The 27,278-nt window shown below is 38.3% G+C and overlaps 1 protein-coding gene across 2 annotated transcripts; it reads left to right on the top strand.

Moving 5' to 3' along the window:
• The first annotated feature begins 47 nt into the window (after window positions 1–47).
• Window positions 48–25,980, top strand: PRPS2 (phosphoribosyl pyrophosphate synthetase 2). 2 transcript variants are annotated; one of them, XM_068424404.1, is made up of 8 exons: window positions 48–191; window positions 10,250–10,433; window positions 13,066–13,086; window positions 16,664–16,762; window positions 17,880–18,004; window positions 20,463–20,636; window positions 24,563–24,722; window positions 25,698–25,980. In XM_068424404.1, exons 1-8 carry the CDS (start codon window positions 70–72, stop codon window positions 25,788–25,790), a joined length of 978 nt encoding a protein of 325 aa, XP_068280505.1. In that variant the 5' UTR covers window positions 48–69; the 3' UTR covers window positions 25,791–25,980. The 2 variants fall into 2 exon arrangements, with proteins under 2 accessions (XP_068280505.1, XP_068280516.1); XM_068424415.1 differs by lacking the exon at window positions 13,066–13,086.
• Window positions 25,981–27,278: the final 1,298 nt, after the last annotated feature.

The raw sequence follows: 27,278 nt of genomic DNA, 5'->3' as shown, positions 1-27,278 counted from the left end.
TCCCCGCGCTCTCTCTCGCCCTCGCCGCAGCTCCGACCGACCCCGATTCCGCCCGCTCTCGCCCCCGTCATGCCCAACATCGTGCTGTTCAGCGGCAGCTCCCACCACGACCTGTCCCAGCGGGTGGCGGACCGGCTCGGGCTGGAGCTGGGCAAGGTGGTCACCAAGAAGTTCAGCAACCAGGAGACCAGGTGCGTGGGGAGGGGCGGGCAGCGGCGGCCGGGACCGGCGCTCTCCCCGCCCGGGCTCCCTTTCCCCAACCACCGCCTTGCGCGGGCGCAGGGGGCGGCGCCCGGCGCGGCGTTACCTGCGCTCGCGGCCCGGCTACACCCCTGCCACACCCCCGCGGCCGGGCTGCCGCTGCCTCCCCCGGGCCGGCGGGCACTGCCGGTGCGGGAGTCGTGTAGTCCTTGCGCCGCACAAGCGCCCGGGTGGCCCTCGCCAGAGGTACGGCGCGGTTAGGTGTGCCCTGCCCGGTGCCCCAGCGCTCGTTCCCGGCTGGCCCGCCCTTCCGCTGCCGGCAGAAGGGGCCCTGCGGAGCACAAGGACCGCACCGGAGCTGTCCCGCCTCGCTTGGGCTGCCCCAGCTCGGGAGCGCTCCCGTCGGCAGCTCCTGCGCCGGAGGAGGGGTGGCACGGCCCCTGCCCAGGCGAAGGGCATCCTCCTGCGGGGTGAGGATGGTGTTTGCAACGTGAGGCTCATCCCGCTGCTCACAGATCGTTAATTAAACGGTGGATCAGCTTTATCTCCGTAAAGATAAAATCATCTTGATTTTATGAATTACAGTATATTATGCAGTTTCATAAGTAGGTCCGTATGTGAGTGGATATAAGAACAGGATGGTGATGTTGGATTAGACACTTGAAAAAGAGCCTGAGTCAAATCACAATTCAGGATTTGTTGTGACTGGTCTTCGTTTTGCAGCAGCAGCCAGTTGTGTGTGTGGACCAGTTACAGCTCCCGTATGGCTCCCCTCTGTAGTCCGAGACTGTTCCCCCAGCATGAGGCTAATACAGTTGTTACGATGGCCTCGGCTTACTACAGAAAGTGCAGGCGTATCAGGTTCCTGCCCAGCCAAATGCAGAAAGTGACTCTGATAAGAGTCCAAAAAAGCCTGTGTGAAACCACGAGGACAGCTTGCTCACCTTGACTCCCTGAGAATGCGCTTGCCAGTGCTTTCTCTACCAATATTGCATCTCTTTACTAGTTTGTCATCTTAGCTTTCTGACCTGCCTATTTTATTTACTCATTTTAATGAAGAATTTTAAATTGAGCTGTCAGCTGTATGTTCGTCCCGTGAGACTGTGCAACTGCTTTTCTATATAGGTGTATGAGACTAGGCTGCCAGCTGATTCTGAAACACAAATTCCTGACTGTAAGCAGCTGGCTAGTCTTTGAGGTTATCATACATTTATTTTCATCTGTTCTTGTTCTGAATCTCCCGAACAAGCATGTTTTCTTTGCTTCCTTTTGAAAGATTAACATGGTGTATTCTAAAATTGCTCCCACAAAGCTTGTCCTTCTATTCTGTCTACATTTTTGCATTCTCAGTTTAATTGCTCTTGCTCTAGTTATGCTCACTGGCATTACTATAAACCCTCTTCTTTTGGTGTTTATGCAACCTAATGTTTGCACACTCTAACTCATCTATTCATTCCTGATTAAATGAAGGTTTAAATCTTCTCTTAAGTCTTTCCAGCCTCATACTCACTTTATTGCTCTTTGATCTCATTTCTGCATGATAAAATTTAATTTGTCTATTTGCTTGCATGACTTTCTTGCTAATTTATGTCTAATTTTTTAAAAATGTTTGTCCTCCAGAGACACTTATCTTTAGTTCTGCTGTTTGCTATGTTTTAAGCAGAGATCAATTCATTTAGATTTCATCCAAGGTAGAAATTTATCTCAGTTTGCATATTTATTTTACGAGGTAAGTTAATTAAATTCTAGGCTTCAGGATACAATAATCTCTAGTCTATCATTCCACCTGTTTTTCCAGGTGTTCGATATTGGCCTCTGCCATTAAAGAAGTAGGCAGTGGTGACTGCAGCATGTCGGTGGTTTGGCTAATCTAGTAGTGCCAGTATATTTTCTTAGGCAAGTAGGGATATAGTGTGGTATAGATATGAGGAGTGTATCTAATCTAAACATTATTTCTGGTTGCTTCTGTTGCAACACTGTGAGGCTGACATTGTCTTTTTTTCCTTTTTTTTTTTCCTGACTTAAAATGCTTTAACACTTTAAATTCTTAAGTGTGTGGTTTTGTTTTCTTTTTTTACAACTTCATACTTTTAAGATTCTAAAATGAAGTTCTTGTTTCCTCTTCAGCAAGTACAGCTGTGCCCATTATATAATGTTTTAAGTGGGTAATCTTTTCAATATCCTTAGCATCTTATTTCAGGATGTTGGCCTTCCGGTTTTGTAGACTGATGTTATTAATAAAAACCACAGCAATAGTGATAAGAGAATTCCTCAACAATGTATTTGAAATTAAACTACATCTAAAATAGATAAGATATTTATGCTGCAGTGGTCTTTTCCTGAAGCATCTGGATTTTCAGTATGTCTGTATAGCAAAGTTTCTTTGTGTGTGTATGTAAGCAAAAATCTTCTTATCTAGATATAATCCAGCACAGTCGTCTTTTCTTATTTTTGTTGCATTTTTAAATTTATAAAGAAGTGTATTGGCATTGCAAAATACATTTGCAGTATTGCAGAAGACTGGAACCTGATAGTTGAAATGCTGAAAGAACCTTAAACCTTCCCAATGGAACTGGGACAAACCCCTGTGCAAACAGATAAGCCTGGCTCTGAGGGTCAATAAACTCTTGCTCTGTCAGATTTGTTAAGTTAGCAAGTTGCAGAGAAGAGTCACCTTTTATGAAAAAATCTGTTTTGCTGTTTGCTGCATTCTTTTAAATGTCAATTATGTGTAAATTGATAAATGTATGCAGCTCCAGGCTTAAATCCTTGTCAAAGGGTCCTACCTGGAAACCCTTTACTTGAGAACTGCAGTTAGTCTGGCTTGCAGAATAGAGTGGAGGGAAGAGTCGTTAAATATTTTGCATTATATTTCAGCTCAGACAGGCTTTAGGTCTCAGTCCCAATCCTTAGCAGATGTAAGTGGGTTTGAAGAACTAAAGCTGTACCCTGAGTTTAGCCAGGGATAGGACCACCACTGACAAGCACTGTGGCTAAATGGGCAGGTACGTTCCCAACTCCAGAACTTTTAAAATGGGAAAAGCTTCTCTTTTTTAATTTATACTGAGACTAGCGTATCTAGCAATATCCCAGTTCTTTTCTGATTTAGGTATTTGGTATTCCCGCATGTCTGTAACTGAGAAATATAGTGTCTGTGTTAGAGGAAGTGAGGGAAGTTGCTGGTAGACTTGACCACTGCCCCATTTTTTGCCTGCTTCCATCTAAACTCTATGGAAATTATTTCCTTCAGCTGACTACTAAAGCAGCAAGAGAGTTCCTCAATAATATCTGGTTGTGGAAGATAACTCTGTTTAGTATTCAAAGCTTGCATGTCAATTAAGTGCCAGCCACAGTGTCATGGTAGGAGCTTGGGTGGCACCACCTTTTCACTTATCTGGCAAAATGTTAGGGCTGCAGTGGGGGCTCAGTCAGTTTATCTTCTTCAAACCCCACAAGCAACCCTCATCAGTGGAGTTTGGCAGGCTGGAGGAAGAGGAAAGGAATGGAAGTCTTTAAACTGGCATGGCTGTTGTAGCCTCAGCATCGTGAAACTCTGACAGACATGTAACAGAAGAATACGGATATTAAACTCTCTGAAGTTTTTCACAAAATTGTCTCCAAATACACTGAGACGGCATTTAATTATAGTTAGTACACAATTAAATCCTAGTGCAGGTATTTTTGGTGAGTCAGCTGATAAAAAAAATAAAATTATCATTGAATGTACATCACTTCTTAAATAAATATATTTTCTTACAATATATGGTATGTTTGCTTCTCTAAGGACTATTTATTTTAACTCTGTCCCTGAAATACTTGTTATTCTCAAAATGGAGAAACTGGAGCCATAGATGGCATCCTCTTACACATATCTCTCCCGGTGGAAGAAGTTAGTGCTCCCACCCATGGCTGTGAGCTTCCTTGCTTCTTCCTGGCAGATTCACTGGCTGAAGTGAGTCTTCTTGCAGATCTTCTCTAACAGATCCATGAGGAAGGGAACTGAAGTTCTGCCCAGGACATGTGAATTTGGAGACTGCCTACCTGCAGCCTTACTTAGCTGCTGAAGCTGGTTGTTTCAGAAGCATCAACTTAAGTGTGTGCCGTTCAGCTTTTACAGAGGAAAATATGGGTTGACTACAAAGGGACATGGGAAAAGTTGTGTTGTTGATATGAGGGCCATTTGTTTGTAAGTAAATAAATAAAACTGGTATCTTGGACTGAAATTTAATCTTGGAAGATAGGAGAAAATAGCTTGATGTTTCCTTGGAGAAATCTTACAAGGATGGACATGAGTTTCTATTTCACACGAAGTGGCATAATGAAAACAGTTTGTTCTATGAAGTAAATAATTGAAAAAAATCAGGAACAAACCTGGAAACTTTGATATCAGTGCTATATATCAGGGATGCACAACTCAGCACTGGGCTGTAACATTTCCCTCCCATTTTCCCTTCAGCATTCTCCAACTCTTCTACTGCAGTTCTCTCGGATGAGACATGACCTCACTACTTCTCCTGTACATTGTCTCCTTTGGGTTCAGCTGCTGTGGGGGCCATGAGCTGTGTCACCCTCAGTAGAGTAAGTGGTTATGGTGTTTGCAGGCCCGTAATAGTGGAGTAAGCAAGCTCAGGTGATAAACTGGTGTTAAATCAGCTGAAGGCGGTAGGGATTAGGGACATGCTGGGATGTGAAGTGTCTCTTCATACTGCCCAGCTGCTCAGCGAGCGATTCGCAGTCGGGGTGGTTGTGCTCTGTCTGCGGCAGCAGAGGCAGCTGTTTCCCTTGCTCCCCACTTGCTTACGCTGTTGTGAGCAAGGGGAGGCTGGAGAAACAGATTTTACCAGATAAAAATTGTTTCCAGATTGCATGTTGTGCATGTTTTGTTTATATAAGGAATTGAAAATGCACCAAATATGGCCATTTATCACATTGTTCGTTGCTCTGAATCAGAAAAGGCCCAAAAGTGCTTCAAAGCTTTTGGTTTGAGACTTCCATTTTACTGACCTTGACCTTGCTGTGTACTGTGTGCTTCTTATCTTTAAGTAGATGCTACATGCTTGAAATTTAAAAACGAGAAACGACCCGTGTGAATAACAGCCAACAATCCCACATGTCCTTAGCTGCAGAGTTTGGTACTCAGCCTTTGAAGACTCTCTACATGTGCTCAGGCTTGTTAGACCTTTGTTTCCAAATTTCCGAGGTTCTTTTCAGACTGCCTGGCTCAACCAAGAGCTGCTCAACGGAAGGTGTTCTCCTCTTGTGGTGGCAGGCTGTGTGCCAGAGTGGAGGGTAAGAAGATATTTCCCATCTTGTGGTGCTTACCATGCTAGTGCCCCACCATTAGGACAGGGTAGTTGTCAATGAAGATCTCGTTTGGGGTTGGTCTTGGAGCTGTTAATCAAAGTGGAAGAGCCTAGAACTGAGGGGAGACCATGAGTGCCATAAGATATGGGATACCTATAGACTTAAAACCAACTCTGGCATTTTTATTGTTTCTTTGTTGCTTTGGGCTTTGCTGGTACCCACTTTGTTATATCACAGCAGTCGAAATACTTGCCCAGTAAGTTGGAGGTCTTGCGTTAAAAGACTTTACTCTGCACAATACGTTCCCAAAGGTAAGAGGTCAAACACACCCCTCTGCTGAATGCTTTCCATTGGCTGGGTTTCAATGAATTGCAAATTCAGCATGTGGATTTTTTGATCACTTTTGAGGTATTGATTCTTTTTGCACACTGTATGAGGACTCTAGACCTTAAATTTTGGCCTCTTCTCTGGTTGTTAAAAGTGCCTGAAGAACACATCTACTTTATTGGCGCCTAAATTGCTTAAGAAATCTTACTTCTTGTAAGCACGGCTAGAAACTTATTCTGTTGTAATTATTTGAAAAGGTACTCAGAGCCCTTTTAAGTGCATGATTAGAACAGGATCCTAGTTACATTATTTGCCATTTTAGTCTGACTCTGCATACTTACTCCCCTACTTCCCCACAACTGTTTGTTTTTTTTTTTATTTGGGATGTACAAATTTAAAATTCCCATCGCTATAAGTTCTGTTGGGAGTGTACTATAAATCTAGCTGAGGAGGAGCTCAGCCTGCTGTTACTCCTGAATTTGAATTTTGCTTAATGGATTCTTCAGCCATTGAAATATGTTTGTAATGTAAATGGGTTTTGAGCCTTATCCTTAATTCATGGTAATTAGTCTATTAAATTGAACTCTCAAATCAGCCTTTGCAAGATGAAGGCAGATACCAACACTCAAACCTGTTTTTCACCATGTTCTGTCTTATATGTAATGTTCCAGCTTGTGGATTCCAAGCAACTGACTCAAAGATAAATACTTTTGTGGGCTATTAGTTTCTACAATTTTTACTTTAAAACACAATTGTGTGGTGTCAAGGTTTTTAATGTACAGGTTCTGTTGACTCTTCTTGAACAAGAAGTTTATTTAAACTGAGTGTTACCAAATAGCTGAATTTGATTAAATTGCATAAAACAAACAGAGCTTGTAATCTTGAGGCAAGAGCTTGTTCTTGTGTCCTTCCTCTGTGTCCTCACTATGTGAAATTGTTTAAATAACCCCCCAAACAGTTAATTAGGTCATGATATAGATAGTATAAGTGGAATTTAGTAGTAATGTTAATAACGTAATCGTCACAAAGTTTAACTGTGTTATCTTAGTGTTCTCTAATAAAATTTGAGGTACAATACTTCAGATATCTAATACTATAGTTTATAGTCTCATTGTTTGCCCATTCACAGCTGAATGTGTAAAAAAAAAAAAAAAAAAAAAAAAAAAAAAAAAAGGCAAAAAAAATCCAAAACAAACCACCACCCCCCCAACAACCCCCCCCAAAAACAAACAAACAAAAAAAACCCAACCAAAAACAAACAAAAAACAAAACCCACCCCCAAAAAATCCCAATGTGGTTAGTACAGGCTATGCCTGATTGAATACTTGCAACATAATGACTGGTTATCTTTTACCTTGTGGCTCAATGAAGGTAAAATAGGTAGCTGTGTGTCTGTTGGTTGAGTCTACACAATACCTCTCAATACCAATTTTTGAGAAAGTAGACAATAAGGGATACTGATCTGTTGCACATCTGTCTCCAGTTGATTGGGAGAAGATCATGCAATAATTACATTATACTATTCTCTGTCGCCTTTAGCTGTGTTGCTCCTAAGTGCTATGCAAGTATTAATTTAAGCTTGATTTATTTTAGTGTGCACGTAACTTCTGTGTCCACTAGAAAAGGTATTTCTATATACATACACACATACATTCAAATTTCTGTGTGCCAAGTGAGTATGTCATCCTGGCCTGAAAAGCATAACCAAAAATTTTTCAAATGCACCAAAAGAGAAAGTAGTAGCATTCTCATTTTCTAAGTTGTTTACAAGATTAAAAAGTTATTGCTAGCCCAAGGTCATTGAAAAGATAGTAGTTAATGGCAGTGGAAGAAGCATCACTTCAGGTCCATTGTATTAACCAGATCTATGTTTTTCTCAAAGTATATTCTCTAACCTTCTGAAACCTGTTATTTTTTATTGGTGTGCTTAGAAATTACATTTTTTTAAAGGAGCAAAACAACCCCAAGTGTTATAATTCCATGTTTTTTGTGTATATAATGAACATTAAGGTCATGTATTTTTGTCATTCAGCAAAGTTTTTTCCTATTACATAATGTGTCTACGAAACTAGTGGTTACTTTTTTTTTCCCAAGTAGTAAAATCTTATTCTGCCCTCCTTTGTCACTCCAATAACATTCTCCCCTGAAAACTGATGGTTTTCTTTTTAGTCTTTTTCTACTTTCTTCTCCTTTGTAATGGCTCCTAGGTTAATTTCTAGAACTGGAGTGTAACTTCACAGTCTTGGGTTGAAAGGTGCCATAGAGCTTTTGCATGTAGTGATGTTCTTCTTTGGACCGATTCCAAAGATGTGGTATGTGACAACACTTGGTATTAAGTAGGTCTGTGTAAGTGCTGAGTCAAGTGGCGATTATAATTTTTCAGACCCCTCATAATAATAACCATGAATCTATAATGATGATTGAGGCTGTGTCCATAAGCTAGTGGGTAGATGCTTTACTCCGAGCTGGATTTGTGTGTTCAGAAGCAATGACAGGTTTCTTGATTTATTTGGTTTTGTTTATTCTTCTGAGAAGTGGAACTCCGATATTCCGACATCAGAACTGGTTTTGGTAGGGCTTCTAATTAAGCCTGACCAGTTTTTCCAATTATGGAATATGGCTAGTGTCTTGCTGAACTTAAATAATGTTGACCAAAACTTTTTCAGCTTCTAAAAGGAAAACAAACTAAGAAAATACTTTGATCAAAACAGTTTTCTCTGAACAGCCCTATTCCATTGATCAAAAACTTGGACAGGGAAATAACAGTTTTATGACCAGAAAAATTGTGTCTTTGTGCCATGATGAAAGCCTCCACAAGGTTTCCTGTATTAACACTGACATATCTGCAGAAGACACTGTCCCTGGCCACCTTTGTCCTTACGGAGATCCTGGTGTTTGCTAGATGGTTTGCTTTCTTTTGGCCTTAAGAAATCCTCCTAGTAGCATTCTTAGGCAAAAAATGTATTCAATTAAGGAGAAAAATTAAGACAGGATATTTTTATAGCTTGTTTGGGACTGCAAAGGAGTCAAATAGGGCAGCTGAGAGCATGGACTCAACTACCTTGATGGTGATAAATTAAATGTTTGCATATCATTAAGATGTTTTTAAGCAGTAAATTCCTTTCTGTGTTTTGTAGCTACAGAAAGCTAATGAGTCTTACATAGCACCCTGAAAGCTGATAAACAAAAGTTGGTTGGACTGTGTTTGATTAGAATAAGCCTCAGCATTGAAGGACCCATCAGAGAAATTATTCTACCCACACCTGGGCCATTTGGATGGTTTCCAGCTAGAAGCTTTTTCTTATTTGTGTCTTGGGTAAAGATACAACCTTTTAAATAAGGACCCAAGATATTTTAGTGTTTAATAATTAAGACTAACTTAGTAGAACATGGGTTTGAAAGGTCTGATCGCCTCATTATTTAGGAAGGCTGTATGTTTTTTGTACATTGTGCATGGATTCAGGGAAAAATGTCTGCTGGTTTTATGTGTAAGTTTTGGAGCAACAGATGTGAAAAGTTAGTGTGGTTCAACAGCAGATTTCTCTTGCTTGGGTTTAGAATTGAAAAAGAATCCACATTCAACTGATTTGTTTTAATTTTTCTGTTTATTTATAAGCTTTATTTAATTTTTGAATTCTGTGGTGTGAGCAGTGATCAGTGCCAGAATTTGCCTTGAAATCTGTGGAAGAATAAAGTAACTCTTAGATACTACCATAAGGAACCAAAGTATGTAAGCATGGTTAGAACAAATAGAACAACTGACACAACGTGAGAGTTGTTGAGTCATGTTGAGCTGTTGATGAGCTGCCCTCTTAACTTCTCTCTAAGATTTTATTTTTTAAAAAATACTTTACTTGGACATCATGGTGTAAATTTTAATCAGACTTCTGGTTTTGGGGCGTGGTTTGATACTTCTCTCTTCTAAAATGCAGTAGTTTCTCGAATTTAGTAACATCTTTATTATCACAGAAAAATAATTGCCCTTTTTAAGAAGGTATTTTGATGCAGGTAGTATTTAATGCTCTAAAGTTGGCTCTGTTGTTTCTGTACTTATCGTCTAGGTTATTCTTTAAATGGTCATGTCCTTGGGAGATGGCAAGGACACAGAATATACAGAGTAAACAAAAAAAAAAAAGCAGTATCAAATTTAATAACAATGTGAGCTGCATCAGTGCTATAGCCATAATTACATGTTGGTTGGTGCTGATTTTACAAGGACCATATTTAGGCTGAAGTAAGACTGGCTTATATTGAAATAGACTTTGTATCAATGGGACAGTTATCCAAATTGCTGTAAATTCTTACTCTAAATAGGGATAAACCTATGAAAGTTCGTTAAAACAAAACTGTTTTTTCTATACTTTTAGTCCTTTTCCAGTAATTTGAGTGTTTAAATGGTGATCTCCTGCTCTTTCAGTGTAGAGATTGGTGAAAGTGTGAGAGGAGAAGATGTATATATCATCCAGAGTGGCTGTGGAGAAATAAATGACAACTTAATGGAACTGCTCATCATGATCAATGCTTGCAAGATCGCATCATCCTCCAGAGTGACTGCCGTAATTCCATGTTTTCCGTATGCCAGGCAAGATAAGAAAGACAAGGTAGGTAAGAACTGTGTAATTTTGGAAGGCTTTTTTTCAGCTTGTTCACTTGAAATTTTTGGAGATGAAACATTATCGTAAACATTTAAGTGATTTGCAAAGTTTGCTTTTTTTCACATCCGTTTTGGGGTATAATGTTCAATTAGATCACCTATAGGTGAATGAAGTGAAACAATAAATTATTTTTTACTTCTGTTTTGATAATTGATATGCCTTCAGTTTGAAAAAGTAGGTACATCCTATGTGTGTGGTATATTGCAGAGTACTCTGCTAGCAAGCCTCACCTTATGGGACTGTTTCTCCTGCTTTTTCTAGCTTTTTTGTTTGTTTGGTTTTACCTCTATACATGAAGACACTACACCCTTTTAAACATCTTAATTGCATGGAATTAAATACTAAATTTGAAGTGCTGTAACTATTATGTAGGTGGGTTTTACCCTATATGGTTAAACAGACAAATGGAAGGAACTGATTAAATCTGCAATGCATAACAGTAGTTATTAAAAGCATTATTTTATGCTGCAAGGCAGATTAAAAAAAAAGTTTCTATATCTGTAATAATTATTTTTATTCATGAAGACCAAAAATTATTTTTATTCATGAACACCATAAATACTCTTCTGGTCTTAGTGCCCTTTTCCTGAATTTGGTCTGCCATAACTGATGAATATACCAGTTAGACTGAGTTGATAACACAGTAACAAACCCTCTGTGGCAAGTGATTTTAAAAAATACAGAACTAAACTTTCCTATCTCTACTATATATACAAAAAACCACTGTTATGCGAGTGTTACTTTTACCTAAACTCACTTGAAAAGAACTAACAAGAATAAATGTGAATTTGGCTTTTAAGATTGGATTGCAATGGTTGTCTTTTTGGAAAATTGCCCCTCTTCTGATAATTCCCGTAAATGGACTGCCCCCTCCCTTTCACTTTGGGCATCAAGCAAACCATCCTGAAAGCCTTCTGTTGTTCCTTACATTCTTTTATATAAAACATAACAGGACTGAGAAGTAATGCAGAAGCTAAAAATAACAGCAGATATTACAAAATATGTAATGCTCAGCCTGTGATGTCTGAGAACAAAACTAAAAATGGAAAAGTTATTTTCTAGTATACTCATTCTTTAAGTGCAAGCTCTTTTAACACCATACTAATATTATCAAGACCCACTTGTTATGCTTCCAAAAACAATACAGGAGTTAGATAGTAGCTCGCTATTCTTACTTACATCTTTTGGAACTTCATTTTTGTTGTGTTTTGTATTGAATAATGCTCTCCCTCAATCAGGAGAACTGAAATACTTCTTTTTATCAAAAGAGTTTGAAAGGGAAATGATAAACTTTTTGTTGAAACAGAAGGAAAGCATCTCACTATGTTTTGATTTCTAAATTCATATTGGAAGATTCTGCTGGACCATCCTGTAAATTCTTGGTGTGGGAAAAGGATGAATATGTCCCAAGTTTTCTATGCATCTAGCTTACGCCTTGTCAAGGGTACCCAAAATCCATGTGGCAGACTTCCAAGAGACACTTCAAACTCAGTGTGGTGGCCCAGCATGCCACCCAGGAGCATTTTGTCCTTTGGAAATGCCAAGTGAAAATGGATAGCCTAGGGAAGTGATTTTGATTAACAGATTTTGAGCATTGTTCCAGACTGTTCTCTGGGTGTTCTCCTGCAATTCTAGGCAAGCTATTTAATTTTTCTTTTTTTCTTTTTTTTTTAATCTCTGTTTTGCAATTGAGAAAATGTTTGCCATCTTTGGAAATTAACATTGGTGGTTGACCTCCATGTTGCAAAATAAGCTATAACATAGCTGTCGACATTGGGCAGCTTATTGACAGGGAGATCTTTCCTTCTGCTGTTGGATTGCATCACAACACTTGGTCTTTGACCCATGTTGAGTGCACAAGCTTTTTATGCTGCCTGAAGTGTCAGGAAAGTGCCAGCCATTTTCTTCCTATGGTTATACGCAGATTTTCTTCTCTCTGCTGAAAGATATTGCTGTAGTTTGCTTGACTGTGAACTGAAGCAGTATAATCTTCACTAGCTGGATGCTGTTTTCTGATTTGAATTTAAGTTGTTGACTTTAATCCATAAAGGACTAAATAGATTGAGTCCTTGCTGCTTGAAATAACCCTGTATGCTTCATGCCTCTGTTGCAATTATGATTACTGAGAACTATGAAAGTGCTCTTGATTTATTTAAAGAAAGGGCCTTGCAGTAAAAAATCGTATTCTGAACAAGGCCTGTGTAATCTACTCTGGAAATTTTAGCATTAAACCTGGACTAGCTTTAAATGAGAAACAGAGTTTTTTTAAAAAAAAAGGCTTGCTGATAATCGTTGAAAAGTTGGTAAATTCATTCAGATGCAATCAAGTGCTGCCATAAACTAGAATACTTCTGATACACAAGCTAGCTAATTTAAAATTAGCTCAGGTGTATCTGGGGTTTGGCCATAGTTGCATTTATGCATCCTCTAATTATGCTAACCTTCCAAGTGGTAGGCAGGACACATTTATGTAGGATGCTGCAGAGATGCCTTTGAGATAAGTTAGAAGTAGAGAAGTAGAGTGACAGGTGAGTTTGGTGTTCTACAGCTCATGTAACTTTGTTTTTTTGATTTGTAGAAGGGGTCCGTGGAGCGTTGGGTAGGTATCCTTTTTTTTTTTTTTTTTTTAATCTAACACTATGCATTTCCATTAACATGGCCTTAAGGGGTGAAACTTACTGGGTTACATTATGTATAACTAGGAACATTTTCAGTTTCATTTCTTGATTTCAGTTGTGTTTCACCTAGGCCGTGACAGTAATCCTGTGGAATAATTTGCTACTAGAAAACTCTTAGCTTCTAGTTAAAAACTTATCTGGACATTCAAGATAATGGCTGTCAACTTCTGAAGCTTCAAAGCTTATCTCATTTTTGAAACGATAAATTTAGGTAATACACTAGTGAACATTCAGTATCCATATACTTCACAACTGGCTTTCTTGGAAGTGAAAGTTCCATTTATAAATCGTTGAGGTTTCTTGGATTTTTTTTTTTTTTTGTTCAGTATGCATGTGATGCATTTTGAGCAAGACAATGTAATAAGATGCTTAAAGGCAACAGAGCTTTAATCTTGGACAACTTTTTAATGGACAATTTTTACTTTCAGCTATGTGTCCTTTGCATAGTTACTCTTGTGAGGTTGTTTATATTACCTTTGTGGATTTTCCCCTGCCCCTGGTAATTTTAGAACTGTGAATACATTTGTAATGCATCACAAAAGAAGAAATTATTTATATAACCTGTTATACATAAGCAGGGAATTTGCTTAGGAACTAAAAACTGATTTTTTTTTTTTTACAATTTAGTTTCTGTACATAATGTAATATTGTGTTTCACACTAATAATTCTGAAACTAATCTCAAATTGTGTCAAAGAATGGAACAATGAATACTGTGAATCTCTTTGTGTTCTTGCCTCTCTGATCAGAAGCAAACCTTACAAATTCCAAGATAAAGAAAATCTTGAGTTCTCACCTACCTTTGTCATTCAAGTTTCTGAATAATGAGGCCAGGTTATCTGAGGTTCCCATGAATATACTTCCTTTGATTTTAAAATAATCTTCAATTTGGATCATACTGTAGCACAAAACTTATTTTCTGTGCAAGCAATCAAATCTTAAATCCTTTTGAACACGCCATGTGTGTTTTCTTCTAATGCACAATTTTGTGTAAAGGAAACTTTCAGATAGCTGCAAACTTCATTTGTCTTGATCTCCTATTAGCCCATTCTTGAGAAACAGGTATTGGTGTCTGGCTATCTTTCCTTCCAAGACCCTCTGTCCACCCACATGTAGGCAATCTGTGATGTGTGCATGTCTGCTAAAACAAGTTACCTAGTGGTAAAACCTTCAAGTTCTTCCTTCTGGGAAGGCAGCCTGCAAGGCCAGCAACTGAAAGAAGTACCAACTGGTAACGTATACGTTAGTATTTGATGCAGGAAAGTATTTTGTGGTTTTTTTTTGTGATGGTGATACTCATTATATTGATGCATGAGACAAGCTAAGTGGTACTCACATTGAATAGAAATGGAAAAAAATAAAAGCAAAATTCAGTATACCAGATGGAGTGGAAATGGCAAGCCCCGTTCTGGGAAGAATGTGATTTGCCTTTAGCAACTAGCCTGAACTACTTACTTGTTTCTACCAGGGGGGATGGTCCTGGTTTGCCATCTTCTTTTCCCTTCTCTTCCATTTGAGCTGTCTCATCTGGCTGCTGTGGGTTCAGACGAGTCCTGGTGTGCAGCACAAAGGAAGTCGTGGAAGTGTATAGCCTGAGAAGAAGAGATGGGACAAGCAGGGAAGCAAACCTCCAGTTTCAGCATCACCTGTTAGTCCATCTTAGCTGTAGCATCAAACCAGATCTTTGCAAAGAGCTGATAAGAGAACATTGTGGTAGAGTCAAAAGAGTAGAAACTGAATCTTTGGTTTATGTGTTGTTGCCAGAGATTTGAGAATATTTTGAAGCCCAGCTTCAAAATGTCAGTTTGTACTGGCTAAGATGAGCTGAAGTGATCAGGAATTGGAATGGCATGAACCAAAAGTTTACTACGAATAATGGAAATATCCATAAAGCTTTGGCCGACTTGGACCTTACAGAACAAAACTTAAATGAGGAGCCACGTAGTCCTCAGTAACTGGAAAATCATCCATGCTGAAGTGCTAATGATAGCAAACTCTTATGGAAGCTATATGTATCTGAACTGCAGCGATCTAGGGAAGTGCCAGCTGTTGCATGTATCTTCTGTGTATCCTACAGAGACCAAATAATGGTGATGTTCTGTGAAACACAAAAAACAAAAGGGGTGGTTTTCAGAATGAAGAATTTCTGTAATGATGATGATAAACTTTATCCAGCCATAAGACAGACTGCAATATCTCATTTTTTTTTTCTGAAAGTGTGTTGGCAATCTGCAGATTGAAAGAGAGAAATGCCAAGTTTCCACCTAAATTAGCAAAAGTTTTGAGAAAAATACTGTCTCTTTGATATGACACAAACAGAAAAGCATCCAGGTTAAATTGGCAGTGGTTCAGTTTACTTTAGGTTATGCCCTTGAGCATCAGTGGAAGGAAAGCAGAGATACTCTGTAATTGTATGGTTGGGGTGGAGAGAGAGGGGGTTCCTAGGAGGCTAAATGAGGCTGTTTGAGGAAGAGATATATCAAGAGAGAATACTGTGCCAGCAAAAAAGAGCCTGACAGTGAGATGGAACTTCTGAATTGCAGTTCTGCTTTCATGCTAATGTTATTGCAAGCTATTAGCCTTATTTAAAGACTGGCAAAAAGAAAACAGGAGGTTTTGTTTAGTATTTCTGTTACAGAGAAAGCTGTCTAGGGCAACATAGCTTTTTTCTGAAAAAACTTTGGAGTTGCTCAAAAAAAAAAAAATGACGTATCCTCCAGTCATGATTTTCCATCTTCTCTCTTTTATGTTGCTGTTTGTTCTGCATCCTTGTCACTTTTAAAAAGCTCTTGACATTGGCATTGACTTTCTAATTAGATTTTTGCTCTTCTTTTGTTCTTTCCACTTCTCTGTTTTTTTCATCCCTCCTGTCCCTTTTGGGAATTTTAGACTCCTAATTGCATCCAAAATTAAGCCTGAATTAGCAAAAAAGAATAAATAAATAGGCCAGGGTAGAAGACCCCTGCCAGCATGGATCTATTACAAGCTTTACTGTATCATGGACAAATGCTTGATACTAACTTTGTTTTAAAGCTGTTTTCAGAAGTTGGGTTCACTCTGCCTTCAATCTTCGTTCTTGGCAATATTTTTTAGAACAGGATAGTTACTTGACAGTTGGATGTTAATGTAGAGTAGTGGCTTAGAAAAATGGAGATTGTCTGTCTGTCTGCTATAGAGAAGCCAGCTGAAAGTTTTAAATAGAAGAACTGGAAAATTATATCCCAAATTTTATCTGCTTGTTAGACAGTCTAATTACTACAAAGCATTATTAGGCAGACTGTGCAAACTGATTTAGATATTCCTAAATGTTTTGCTGAGTTCCAAAACCCTAGTAGCAAGATTAGCTATTGACGGGCTAGTTTGGCTAAAGTTCTGGATCTCCTCATATCTAGATTCCAAATATTCTAAAGGAAAGATCAATAAAAGTAGCTAATTTTCTGACTCCTTACATCCAGTTGAAATCTTTTTAAAATTTAAACCCTTGTGCTTTATTCCTCAGAGTCGTGCTCCAATCTCTGCAAAACTTGTTGCCAACATGCTGTCAGTTGCAGGGGCTGACCACATCATCACCATGGATTTGCATGCTTCTCAGATCCAGGTAACTATCAATTCTTGCTAACTGTGGCTAGGGGCTCTACTGAATTAATGTGAAAGTCTAATATTAATTCTCCATTTTTTTTCTCATTTTTTGAAGGGCTATGTACAGAAGTCTAATTCTCGGGGTTCAGAGAAAGTCTTACTATCTGTTTCTAACTAAATTCCCTTTTTGAAAGAGACCAGCCTTGATTTTATGGGGTGATTTTGCAAGCACTTTGAATACTTGTGCATTGAAGTCTTCAGTGAAATTTGCCAAGTCTGGTGTAAGAGCTCCCAGAACATAAAATATACTGGTTTGGGGCAAGTTCTCTTCATCTTGGCCTGGTCAGAGATTATAGTATTGCCCTAGACAGAGTTTTGTAGTTACAGCTAAGGGGACAATATTCTCTTAAAAGAAGTGGAGATGGAGGCTGGCAACCCTTAGCTGGCTTACTGCTGAATCCAACAAATCACAAAATTCTTTTCTCAGACACAGAGCAGACATCATTTGTCATTCTCATGTGTACCTTTTTTCAAGATACCTTTTATTTTTCCTAGAAAATACTTTCACTTCCAGTTCTGGTATTCTGTTTAATCAGAATTTCCCATTATGCTAGATGGCTGTCATGCAAATAAAAAGCAGTTTAATTTGTGGTCTGACACAAATTTTGTGTCATTACAACTTCCACAAAAAGAAAGGTTCAGTTTCTGCTGTTCAAGTAATACTAACTTGAATCTTCCCCATATTGAAATACTATTCTTCATGTCAAGCAGTTGAAATTTATGGAAGTTGAGTATTACTCACTGGATTTTTTGAGAGCTTTTTGCAAGCATGAATTTACTTGAGTGCCTGAAAATGATCTTCTTTTCTTATCATTGAAAATGATCCTTCTTTTCAATATCATTTGAGAACACCTGTTCTTTATTTCACTACTCTTGGGTGAGATTTTTAGAGACCTTAATATTTGTCTAACTGCCACTGCATTTGATAATAGCAGAGGGCAGAATTAGGCCATTGTAAAATACTAATTAAAGTTCTACCATACATGAAAGGCAAAGGCTTGATTCTTTCCCTGTGTCTTCATTCTAGGTAAGACATAAACATATATTCATTAAACTCTTTTTCTCTTTTGGACTAGGGTTTCTTTGACATTCCAGTAGATAACCTGTATGCAGAACCTGCAGTGCTGCAGTGGATTAAAGAGAACATTTTGGAGTGGAGAAACTGTATCATAGTCTCACCTGATGCAGGTGGTGCAAAAAGGTACTATACAAGCCTAAAACTATTAGTTTTCCATATAATTTTTGGCTAACGAACTAGTTTGTCTAGTCGTCTTTTTTCCTCTATGAATTGTGCAAGATATAGGGCACATCACTGATGAATCCAGCTGCATTGTAAAAACAGAATAACTAGCTCCTTCAATGTTGTTCATGCTTGAAAACGTCCAGGAGCTTTCTATACTCTAAAGAAAATCTTTTTCTCTCTCCCTGGATATGGCCTCATTAGCTGAATCCCTCTGCAGGAGGGAAGAGATTTTTCCTGCTGCTTGCTTCTTTAGTCCAGTTGCCGCACCTCTTCCTGCTTCACTCTGGAATTGCCTAAGTTTCCCTTCTCTGTCAAAGCATATGGCCTATCCCCACTGTACCTGCTGGCATTTAGGTAAGAGCTTGCTTGGGTGATGTTTCTTTTTTCTTCATGTTATCGCATTCCAGCTGTAAACCTATTCACCCCAAGTTAGTTCATTGGATAGTTTCTTCGTTTGCAGCACATGTTACTCATTCAGCAGACTATCTTTTATTTGCTATCATCTATTGAGTATAAACTAATGCAAAAGCTCAGAAGCATGCCAGCTGGTGGGGTGATAAAGCATGCCATTGAGGCAAAACGCTTGTTCTCAAGTTTTATTAGTCATGCTGCTGCTACAAAACTGAATGGGAACAAAGACAAATGAAGTAAGAATCCTGTAAGCCCACAGTAATTTAATGTTTGGAATGTAGTACGGGGAAAAATGTGAAAGACTGTCATAATGTGATTTTAATTTAAGTCCTTGGGTCTGTTGTGAGTGTTCATGTTCTAATAATTAATCAGGGAAATAAGACTGATTAGAACTCCATAGTTGTTCCTGTTTAGATTAATCAAGTTAAAGATGTGAAGAATATAAACTATAGAAAGCATTCTAAAATTCAGATGGGTCAGTAAATTAAATTTCTTTGTTCATTCCTATCTGAATACTGTTTTCACAGTTGGTTGGTTTGTTTGGTTTTTTAAACAAAATACAGCCTTTGCTTAGAATTCAAATCAGAAGACAGCATTTTTTTCCCTGAGGAAATATTTGTATATTATCAAGTTGATCATAAGAGTTTATTTTTTGAGGACCACTCTCACTGTATTTAACATCAATAGATAGAGTCTGTCTTTGGTACTTTTCTGTTGTAATGCAACCAAGCAGCTGTTGGCGAAGAAGGGGAAGATGTTGCTTTCAATAAATTCGCAGCTTCTCCTTCACCTCCAGTAATGTAATGTGAAGAAAATCATTTGGCCTTTCCATTTAAAACATGTAGACTTGCAAAATAACACATGGGTTAATGAAAAGTGAATAGAATGTGAAGGAAGTTTGTCTTTAAAATTTAATCTGTAAGTGTTAAATAAATTAAAAAACACGTGCTCTTGCACTCATTTAAAATATCTGAATTCTTTTTTGTTTCTTCCCATTTACTTATTTTTTTCACAGCTTATTAAGTTTTGTGACTGAAATAAGGCATGCAAATTCTATTGATGTCTTAATGCCTCTGAAGTATTGAGACTTGCTATGAAATTACACTATTGTTCACAAAAAATGTTAAAACATTTGGGTTTTTTTGTTTATTGCCCAGTTATTGAAATGCAGTAACTAACTACTCCTTCATATTTAAGTGGTAAAGAAACAAAAGTATATTCTCTATTAACTGTGCGTGTTAATAACCTTGTTAAGATTCTAAAAAGACAGGCTACGAGGTTGTGCCAGCATAGAATAACCATACTATTGTTTATTCCTCTGTCTCTATTACCTACCAGTTCCCGTATATTAGAAATCCCGAAAAAAGCCATCAGAAATCTGTAACAAATTAAGGTTGTTATTGGAGGTTTGTCTGGCCACCAGAGGTCAACCTGAATGAGTTTTAAAAGATCTTTGTCAAGCAGATGTATTACTAAGGGAATTGCTAATGAAGAAAGCTACTTGATTACTAGCCAAGTACTGCTAAAAGAATGGTTAATCACTATTAACTTACTTGTTTGTTTTTTTCCCGTTGGTTTGGTTTCACTTTCCTGCAATGGTATTTTCAGTTAAGATGTTAAAGAGCATGCTGCTGTAGGCTTACAATTGAGGCTACCTCCACTTTAAAATACCTAGTGAGACTACGTATTGCAGCAGCTTAATAGAAGCTTGTGAATAGCTGAAATGTTCCCAAAGCCAGGCACTTAATGACAGAAAACCAAAGACAATTCAATTAAAAAAAAAAAATCAGTTAATGGAGTATAGCTTAAGACTCTCTAGTTGTACTTATTCGCAGTGAATTGAGATTGTTTCTGACCTGTCTCATTACTTGCAAAAGTTCGTGTTGCAGTAATTTGAAAGCCAGAAAACATAAAAACTGTGTTCTGTGACAAATAGACATGCATGCCTCTGCTCTTTCTTTTAAAATAATTCTCTAAATGTGGTGTGTTTCTTCCTGTAACTTAGGGTTACTTCAATTGCTGACAGACTGAATGTGGAATTTGCTCTCATTCATAAGGAAAGAAAGAAGGCAAACGAAGTGGACAGAATGGTCTTGGTTGGTGATGTGAAAGACAGAGTAGCAATTCTTGTTGATGATATGGCTGACACATGTGGCACGATATGTCATGCAGCAGACAAGTAAGTATTATTATGAACTGGCCCACTGTCTCACTGTACTGTAACCTGCAGATAGCCAATGAATGCAGTTACTGTGTCCTGCATGCTTATAACCCAGCCTGACCTCTGTAGCACGAAGCCACTCTGATCCTTGAGTCTATAGGTCACAGCCCTGTGATGAAGTTGTGTCCTTCTTTAGAACATGGAATTGAGAAAATATTTACAGAAATATATTATTTGTATTTAGAAAGAGGATAGAATAAATAAAACGTCATATAACTTGGAATGGACCTAGGCCATCTAGTGCATTTTTCGGTTCCAAGGCAGAAACAACAGATAGAAAATCATTCTCTTCTTAAACTCATCATGGAGCCTTTCCACTCTCCTTAGGCAATCTTTCACAAATCTTTACTAGATTTAACACTGGAAAGTATTTTTTCCCCAGTATTCAATGCGTGTTTAATATCTTTCATGTACATCTTCAGTATAAAATTACTTGTCCTTTTCATCTGGGGAGGTGAGAATAAGTTTTCCTATCTTTTGTCTTGAAGTTAGTTGGAGAGTGTTCTCATTCCCCTCTAGACTAAGTAACTTCAGTTAGTTCAGTCTTTCCACATGATTTCTAGACTTCGGCTGTGTTGTTGATGCCCTCTGGATTCTTTCCAGTTGGTCCATTTCTTGAAGTGGAGCATGTGAATGTAGACCCACCATCTTACCTGAGGCCCTAGCAGTGCTAAGTCAAAAGGATTACTTTATGGTTTTCCAGCTGGCTTACTGCTGGTACATTTCAGGGTAGTAGTACGGTTCTTTCCATAGAAGTTGGCATTATTGACTGCACTGAACTTTGGTAATGTCTATAGCCTTTAAAAAAATTGCTGGTTCCTGAAATGATTAATTCTTCCTATTGCTGTAGCTTCGCAACTCAATATGTATGGCAGTAACTCTAGCTTCAAAATTGTCTTGACAAATTGGAGAAATGGTCTGAAATTCATTAAGAACAATTGTGAGGTATTACAGTTGAGCAATACTAGACTGAAGTGCTCCTGCCTGTCCACTCATATCCAAACATATGCTACCAACTTTGGTTTGGGAGGTCAAGGGCTGCAAACTAAACTTGGCCAGAGTCCTGAGGTTTTAAATCTTCCATTCAGAGATTAACCATTAACCATTCACAACCAAGTCCACCACCAAAACCATGTCCCTAAGCACCATATCTACATGTCTTTTAAATACCTCCAGGGTTGGTGACTCCACCACTTCCCTGGGCAGCCTGTTCCACTGCTTGACAACCCTTTCAATAAAGAAATTTTTCCTAATATACAATCTAAACCTCGCCTGGAGCAACTTGAGGCCATTTCTTCTTGTCCTATCACTTGTTACTTGGGAGAAGAGACTAACACCCACCTCATTCCAGCCTCCTTTCAGGTAGTTGTAGAGAGCAATAAGGTCTCCCCTGAGCCTCCCTTTCTCCAGATTAAACCACCCCAGTTCCCTCAGCTGCTCCTCATAAGACTTGTGATCTAACTCTTCACCAGCTTCATTGGTCTTCTTTGGACTCTCTCCAGCACCTCAATGTCTTTCTTGTAGTGAGGGGCCCAAAACTGAACACAGTATTCAAGATGCGGCCTCACCAGTGCCAAGTGCAGGGGGACGATCTCTTCGCTAATCCTGCTGGCCACACTATTTCTGACATGAGCCAGGATGCTGTTGGCCTTCTTGGCCACCTGGGCACACTGCTGGCTCATATTCAGCCAGCTGTCGACCAACACCACCACGTCCTTTTCCGCTGGGCAGCTTTCCAGCCACTCTTCCCCAAGCCTGTAGCGTTGCATGGGGTTGTTGTGACTCAAGTGCAGGACACGTCACTTGCCCTTGTTGAACACCATACAGTTGGCCTCAGCCCATCGATCCAGCCTGTCCAGATCCCTCTGCAGAGCCTTTCTATCCTCAAGCAGATCAACACTCCCACCCAACTTGGTGTCATCTGCAAACTTACTGAGTGTGCTCTCGATCCCTTCATTCAGATAACTGAGAAAGCTATTAAAGAGAACTGGCCCCTGTACTGAGCCCTGGGGAACACCACTTGTGACTGGCTGCCAACTGGATTTAACTCCATTCTCCACAACTCTTTGGGCCCGGCCATCCAGCCAGATTTTTACCCAGTGAAGCACATGCCTGTCCAAGCCATGAGCAGCTAGTTCTCCAGGAGAATGCTGTGGGAAACGGTGTCAAAGCAACAGGGTGAAGCTTAAGTGAGCTAGACATTACTGTTGGTGGTTTGAAGTAAAGATCATCGTATGAGTTTACAGTCTTTAGTTGCAGGCTTGCTGTTTGCACTAGATAAAAAGGATGTCAAAAACTCATGGTAGAGGGATTCATATAGTCTTGTGTTTCTTTTCACTTTGATGGAAATTTGATGGAACTTTGCAAAGAGATGTGCAGTTGTTTGCTATCTGCATACTAATCTGCATCAGACCCCAAAGTGTGCCTCTGGCCCGTGCCCTTTGCATATCCAAATCTCAAATTGCCTAGCCAATGATTTTTGTTTTACTCCTGTCCATAAAGGCAGTTAATTACTGTTAAAAAGGATTAATTTCTTTCTTGTTATGAAAGAAGCATTTCTTTATGTACCTACAGTAGACTTCTATAGAGAAAATTCTAAAACCGTCAGAAACCTTCAATGTATCTGCAGTCTTCACTAAGAAAGATGCTTTTGTTGAGTGATGCTGCCTTATATCATGTTCTTGGAATGAAGTAGTGCTTTTCATTAAAGCCAAATCTAGGTGAGGTGTATTTTGTGCTTAATTAGACTTGCTCACCAAAATACTTTTTAGACCTCTTTTTATCTCAGCAGCCTAAATGCATATCAAGCAGATGAACTAAGAACTGTGTTTTCAGATACAGCAGATCAGCTTGCTTAAGTACAAACTTAAGTACACACCCTTAGTACACACTCACCCTGTCATAATGTATTCTCCTTGTAGGTTGCAGCTACTAAATGTAATGCTGAGAATGACCAGAAAACGTTGATTCTGTTGAGTCATTCAAAATGACATGATGCTTCTGTGGTTTTGTTTCCTGTCTTACTGTGCTTATGCTATGATCTGATAAAATACCACTCTTCAGGGCCTCCATTTGTAAGACTAGAAAAGCAGCTAGGACATAGCTAAGCATCTGGAGGCAGAGAGGCTGGTCAAAACTGAATTAAGAGATTCTGACTCATTCACAAGGTGTTCTAGTTCTTTGATTTATACTTTTTTTTTCCTCCCATGCTGCATCACTTCACTGTGTGCTTGGATCAGCAGCATGTATTCCCACAACTTTGCAGTAAGCTAGGCTTTTAATCATTAACATTTCTTCTTCCTCAGAAATTCTTTCCAAGCACAATTGTTTGAATTGCAACTGGAAATAAAGGTGGACAATAATAGAGGCACAAGAGAGTTGTGAATACTGCCATCCATAGAATCACAGAATCATAGAATGGTATGGGTTGGAAAGGACCTTAAAGATCACCTAGTTCCAACCCCCCTGCCACAGGCAGGGACACCTTTCCACTAGACCAGGTTGCTCAAAAGCCTCATCCAATCCGGCCTTAAACACTGCCAGCATCCAACCTACTTCATTTTTGCTTGATTAAGATAGAAAACTTGTACTGGAATTCAGTTGTATGTTGTGCTGATATGGTCAAAAGTGCAGCATTTTATATTAGTATCACTGCTACTGATAAGAACTTTTTTAATTAGTAGGAGGGAGTTTTGTGAGACTTTTTCATATAACCTAAAAAAGTTTAAAATTGTCTGAATTATTTTGTAGATATTTGTACCTTCCTGTAGCTTCCAGGAGGAATTTGTGTGTAAAATGTATTTTACAGATATTTGTATCTGGCTTTGTCTATAGCCATGTATGTAAACATGCATCACAGCATACTTTTCCTTTGTGTTCTACAGGTTAGTATCTGCTGGAGCTACTAAAGTTTATGCCATTCTTACTCATGGCATCTTTTCTGGTCCTGCTATTTCTCGGATTAATAATGCATCGTTTGAGGCTGTTGTGGTGACCAATACAATCCCCCAAGAAGAGAAAATGAAACATTGCCCAAAAATTCAGGTACAGTAGTGGTTTTATGTCATCTGTTTAAACTTTGGATTTGTATTTTACTGTTCACTGATGATAGAATTTGAGCCTTGAGAGGAAAATAATATTCTAAAATACATTGTGCAGCTTTGTTGTTTGCAGAACATCTGTCTAAAACATGTGAAAGAACGGTTTTGAGGGGATTCAGGTATTACAATAAAGTATTGCAGAATATTTGGTATCTGCAGCAGATTGAGTATGCCTGACTGTGAAAGAGTGCCAAATGTAAAATTGGCTGGGTTTTTTTTGGGGGGGTGGGGGTTGATCAATATTAATCATACAGTATTTGTATGTAGGAACTTAAGTTATTACGTTATTGTGGATGCCACAAAAACCTTAGACGACTTTTTTTTTTTTTTTGAAAATACACTGATGAAAATGCTCAAGATAACAATGAAATATGTTTCTTTTCAAAAACCAACTGAAAATACAAAGCTGACTTATGTCAATAGCTTTTACATGAGATTGTTCTGGGAAGTCATGTGTCTCTTGGAGTTTTTCCTTAGTATAGGGTGGAGGAAAGCATAAAAGATTTTTTTAATGCAACATTGAATTTTAAAAAGCCAAAAATTTATTTGGTATTTATTGAAACAAGGCAAGCACTTAAAAGGTATACTTCCCTTAAACTGTATTTGTGCCAGGTGGACACTGCCATCTGAAGGCTAGAATAGTTTCTTTTTGACAACATGCCCTGTGCCAGAAGTTTTCAGCAGTATGCCTGTGCAGCAATCTTATTCAATAGTTTCTTACTCAGTTTTTGAGTTTGTACTTTGTATCAATGCATTTCTTACATGTATGTTAAGTACTTAATGCTTTAATGTTATTTTACTTCCTAGAAGAGGTAAGAGAGCACAATGGTAAATTGAATGTTTGTTCATATGTTTATAAACTCTATAGTTTATTGTACTTGGCATTGCATAAAATTTACCTTCTTGATTTTTCTTTCAGTTTATTGACATCTCCATGATCCTGGCTGAGGCAATTCGAAGAACACACAACGGTGAATCTGTGTCTTACCTGTTCAGTCATGTCCCCTTGTAACTACAGGAGATTACATTGCATCTTTGCAAAGGTCCCTTCAGCTAGCACTGTTGTTCTTAACAATGCATCTTAACCACAAGAAATTAGTATCTTCGTACAATTCCAGAGCTTGTATGATTAATTATTATATTTGTCTTGTAATTACTATTTGTTCTTTGTAAATGGGCAATAAATCTCCATCTTGCAGAAACTTTATGAATTCACTTGAGAGTCTGGAATTTTTGTGTGTTGCTTAAGTTCTCTTTTATGTGCCTGTCCTCACTTTCTGCTAAACTGCTGCTTCAGATATTTTTTTTCTATACAGAACTACAAACTGTTCATAGAACTTAATTGAATGTATGCATGTAAGATCATTTTCTGTGTTAAGCTAAATGCTGCAGGCTTGGGTATCTTGTATCTATTCATCTGTCAGGCAGGCAGCTGTTGGTTTTTGTTTTGTTAACTATCATGAATAGTATTTTATAAGCCCTAACAATGTAAACTTCATGTTAATTTTGAGCAACTGTTGACACATCCATAGTTTTAACTGTTTCATAAACTTCATGTTCTTTTTTCCACAAGATATATGTGGCTGCTGTTTTCTTTTGTAAAGCTCTCATTATATTAAATTGTTTGCTTAACATCTATTCTGTGCAGTTACTGTCTTCACTTCTAAGATTAATGTTTCAGTATTCCTGGATGATTCGGGATGATTAATTTCATGTGTTTCAACAATAAGGACCAATCTTTAATCATGAGCAGTTTGTTTTGAATTTCATTTCTTTCCTGTAGTTTTTGACATTCCTTGACTGTGATCATAGGAATAATTTCGTAGCAGTTTTCCTATTAATATTGTAAATCTTCACTATGAAAAGTGAAAACAGCAGATTTAAACACATTTGTATTTATACAAGCTGGTCTCTACCAACATTTACTTGATTAAAAAGTATCTGTAAATACTTTTTGTTTTTTTTCAAACCGCATAATCAATAGAGCTTCAGGTTTCTATTACAAAGTACCACAGTACTTTACTGTGCAGCCAGTGAACTATGGTAGACTAACCAGACTTGAATACTTTAACATTAGAGAATTAAAATCATTATGAAAACAGTTTTGTCTCTTGTATTCTGAGAAAACTTGTGGTTAAGTACTGGTAATGCAGTCAGTAATGGATTCTGGGGGGAAAAAAATAAATCTAATATTGTAATTTCAGGTCTTTGAATCCTTCTATGCAGTGTTTTCAGTCTTCCTGCTAGAAAGGAAGAGTTTGTGCATATTAAGATAACGTTTCTGCACCTAGATCATGGGAAAACTCAGTTTCCTACTTGAAATTGCAGTTGTTAATTACAAAAGAATTTGCCATGCTTGAGAGGTGCTTCTTTACTGTGCAGTTGCATAAGAAGTAGCCTTATTTACCTTGCTTATTCTGGGATATATTTATAATGACGCAGTGTTGTATTATAAAATGGATTTTTCCATTTGATTTAAGACAGTCTTCAGGCAGACTAT

The sequence above is a fragment of the Nyctibius grandis genome, chromosome 2, assembly GCF_013368605.1.
Source record: "Nyctibius grandis isolate bNycGra1 chromosome 2, bNycGra1.pri, whole genome shotgun sequence".
NCBI classification, from domain to species: Eukaryota; Metazoa; Chordata; class Aves; order Nyctibiiformes; family Nyctibiidae; genus Nyctibius; species Nyctibius grandis.
The sequence above is the reverse complement of the archived record's forward strand: the minus strand, read 5'-3'. Positions and strand labels throughout refer to the sequence as shown.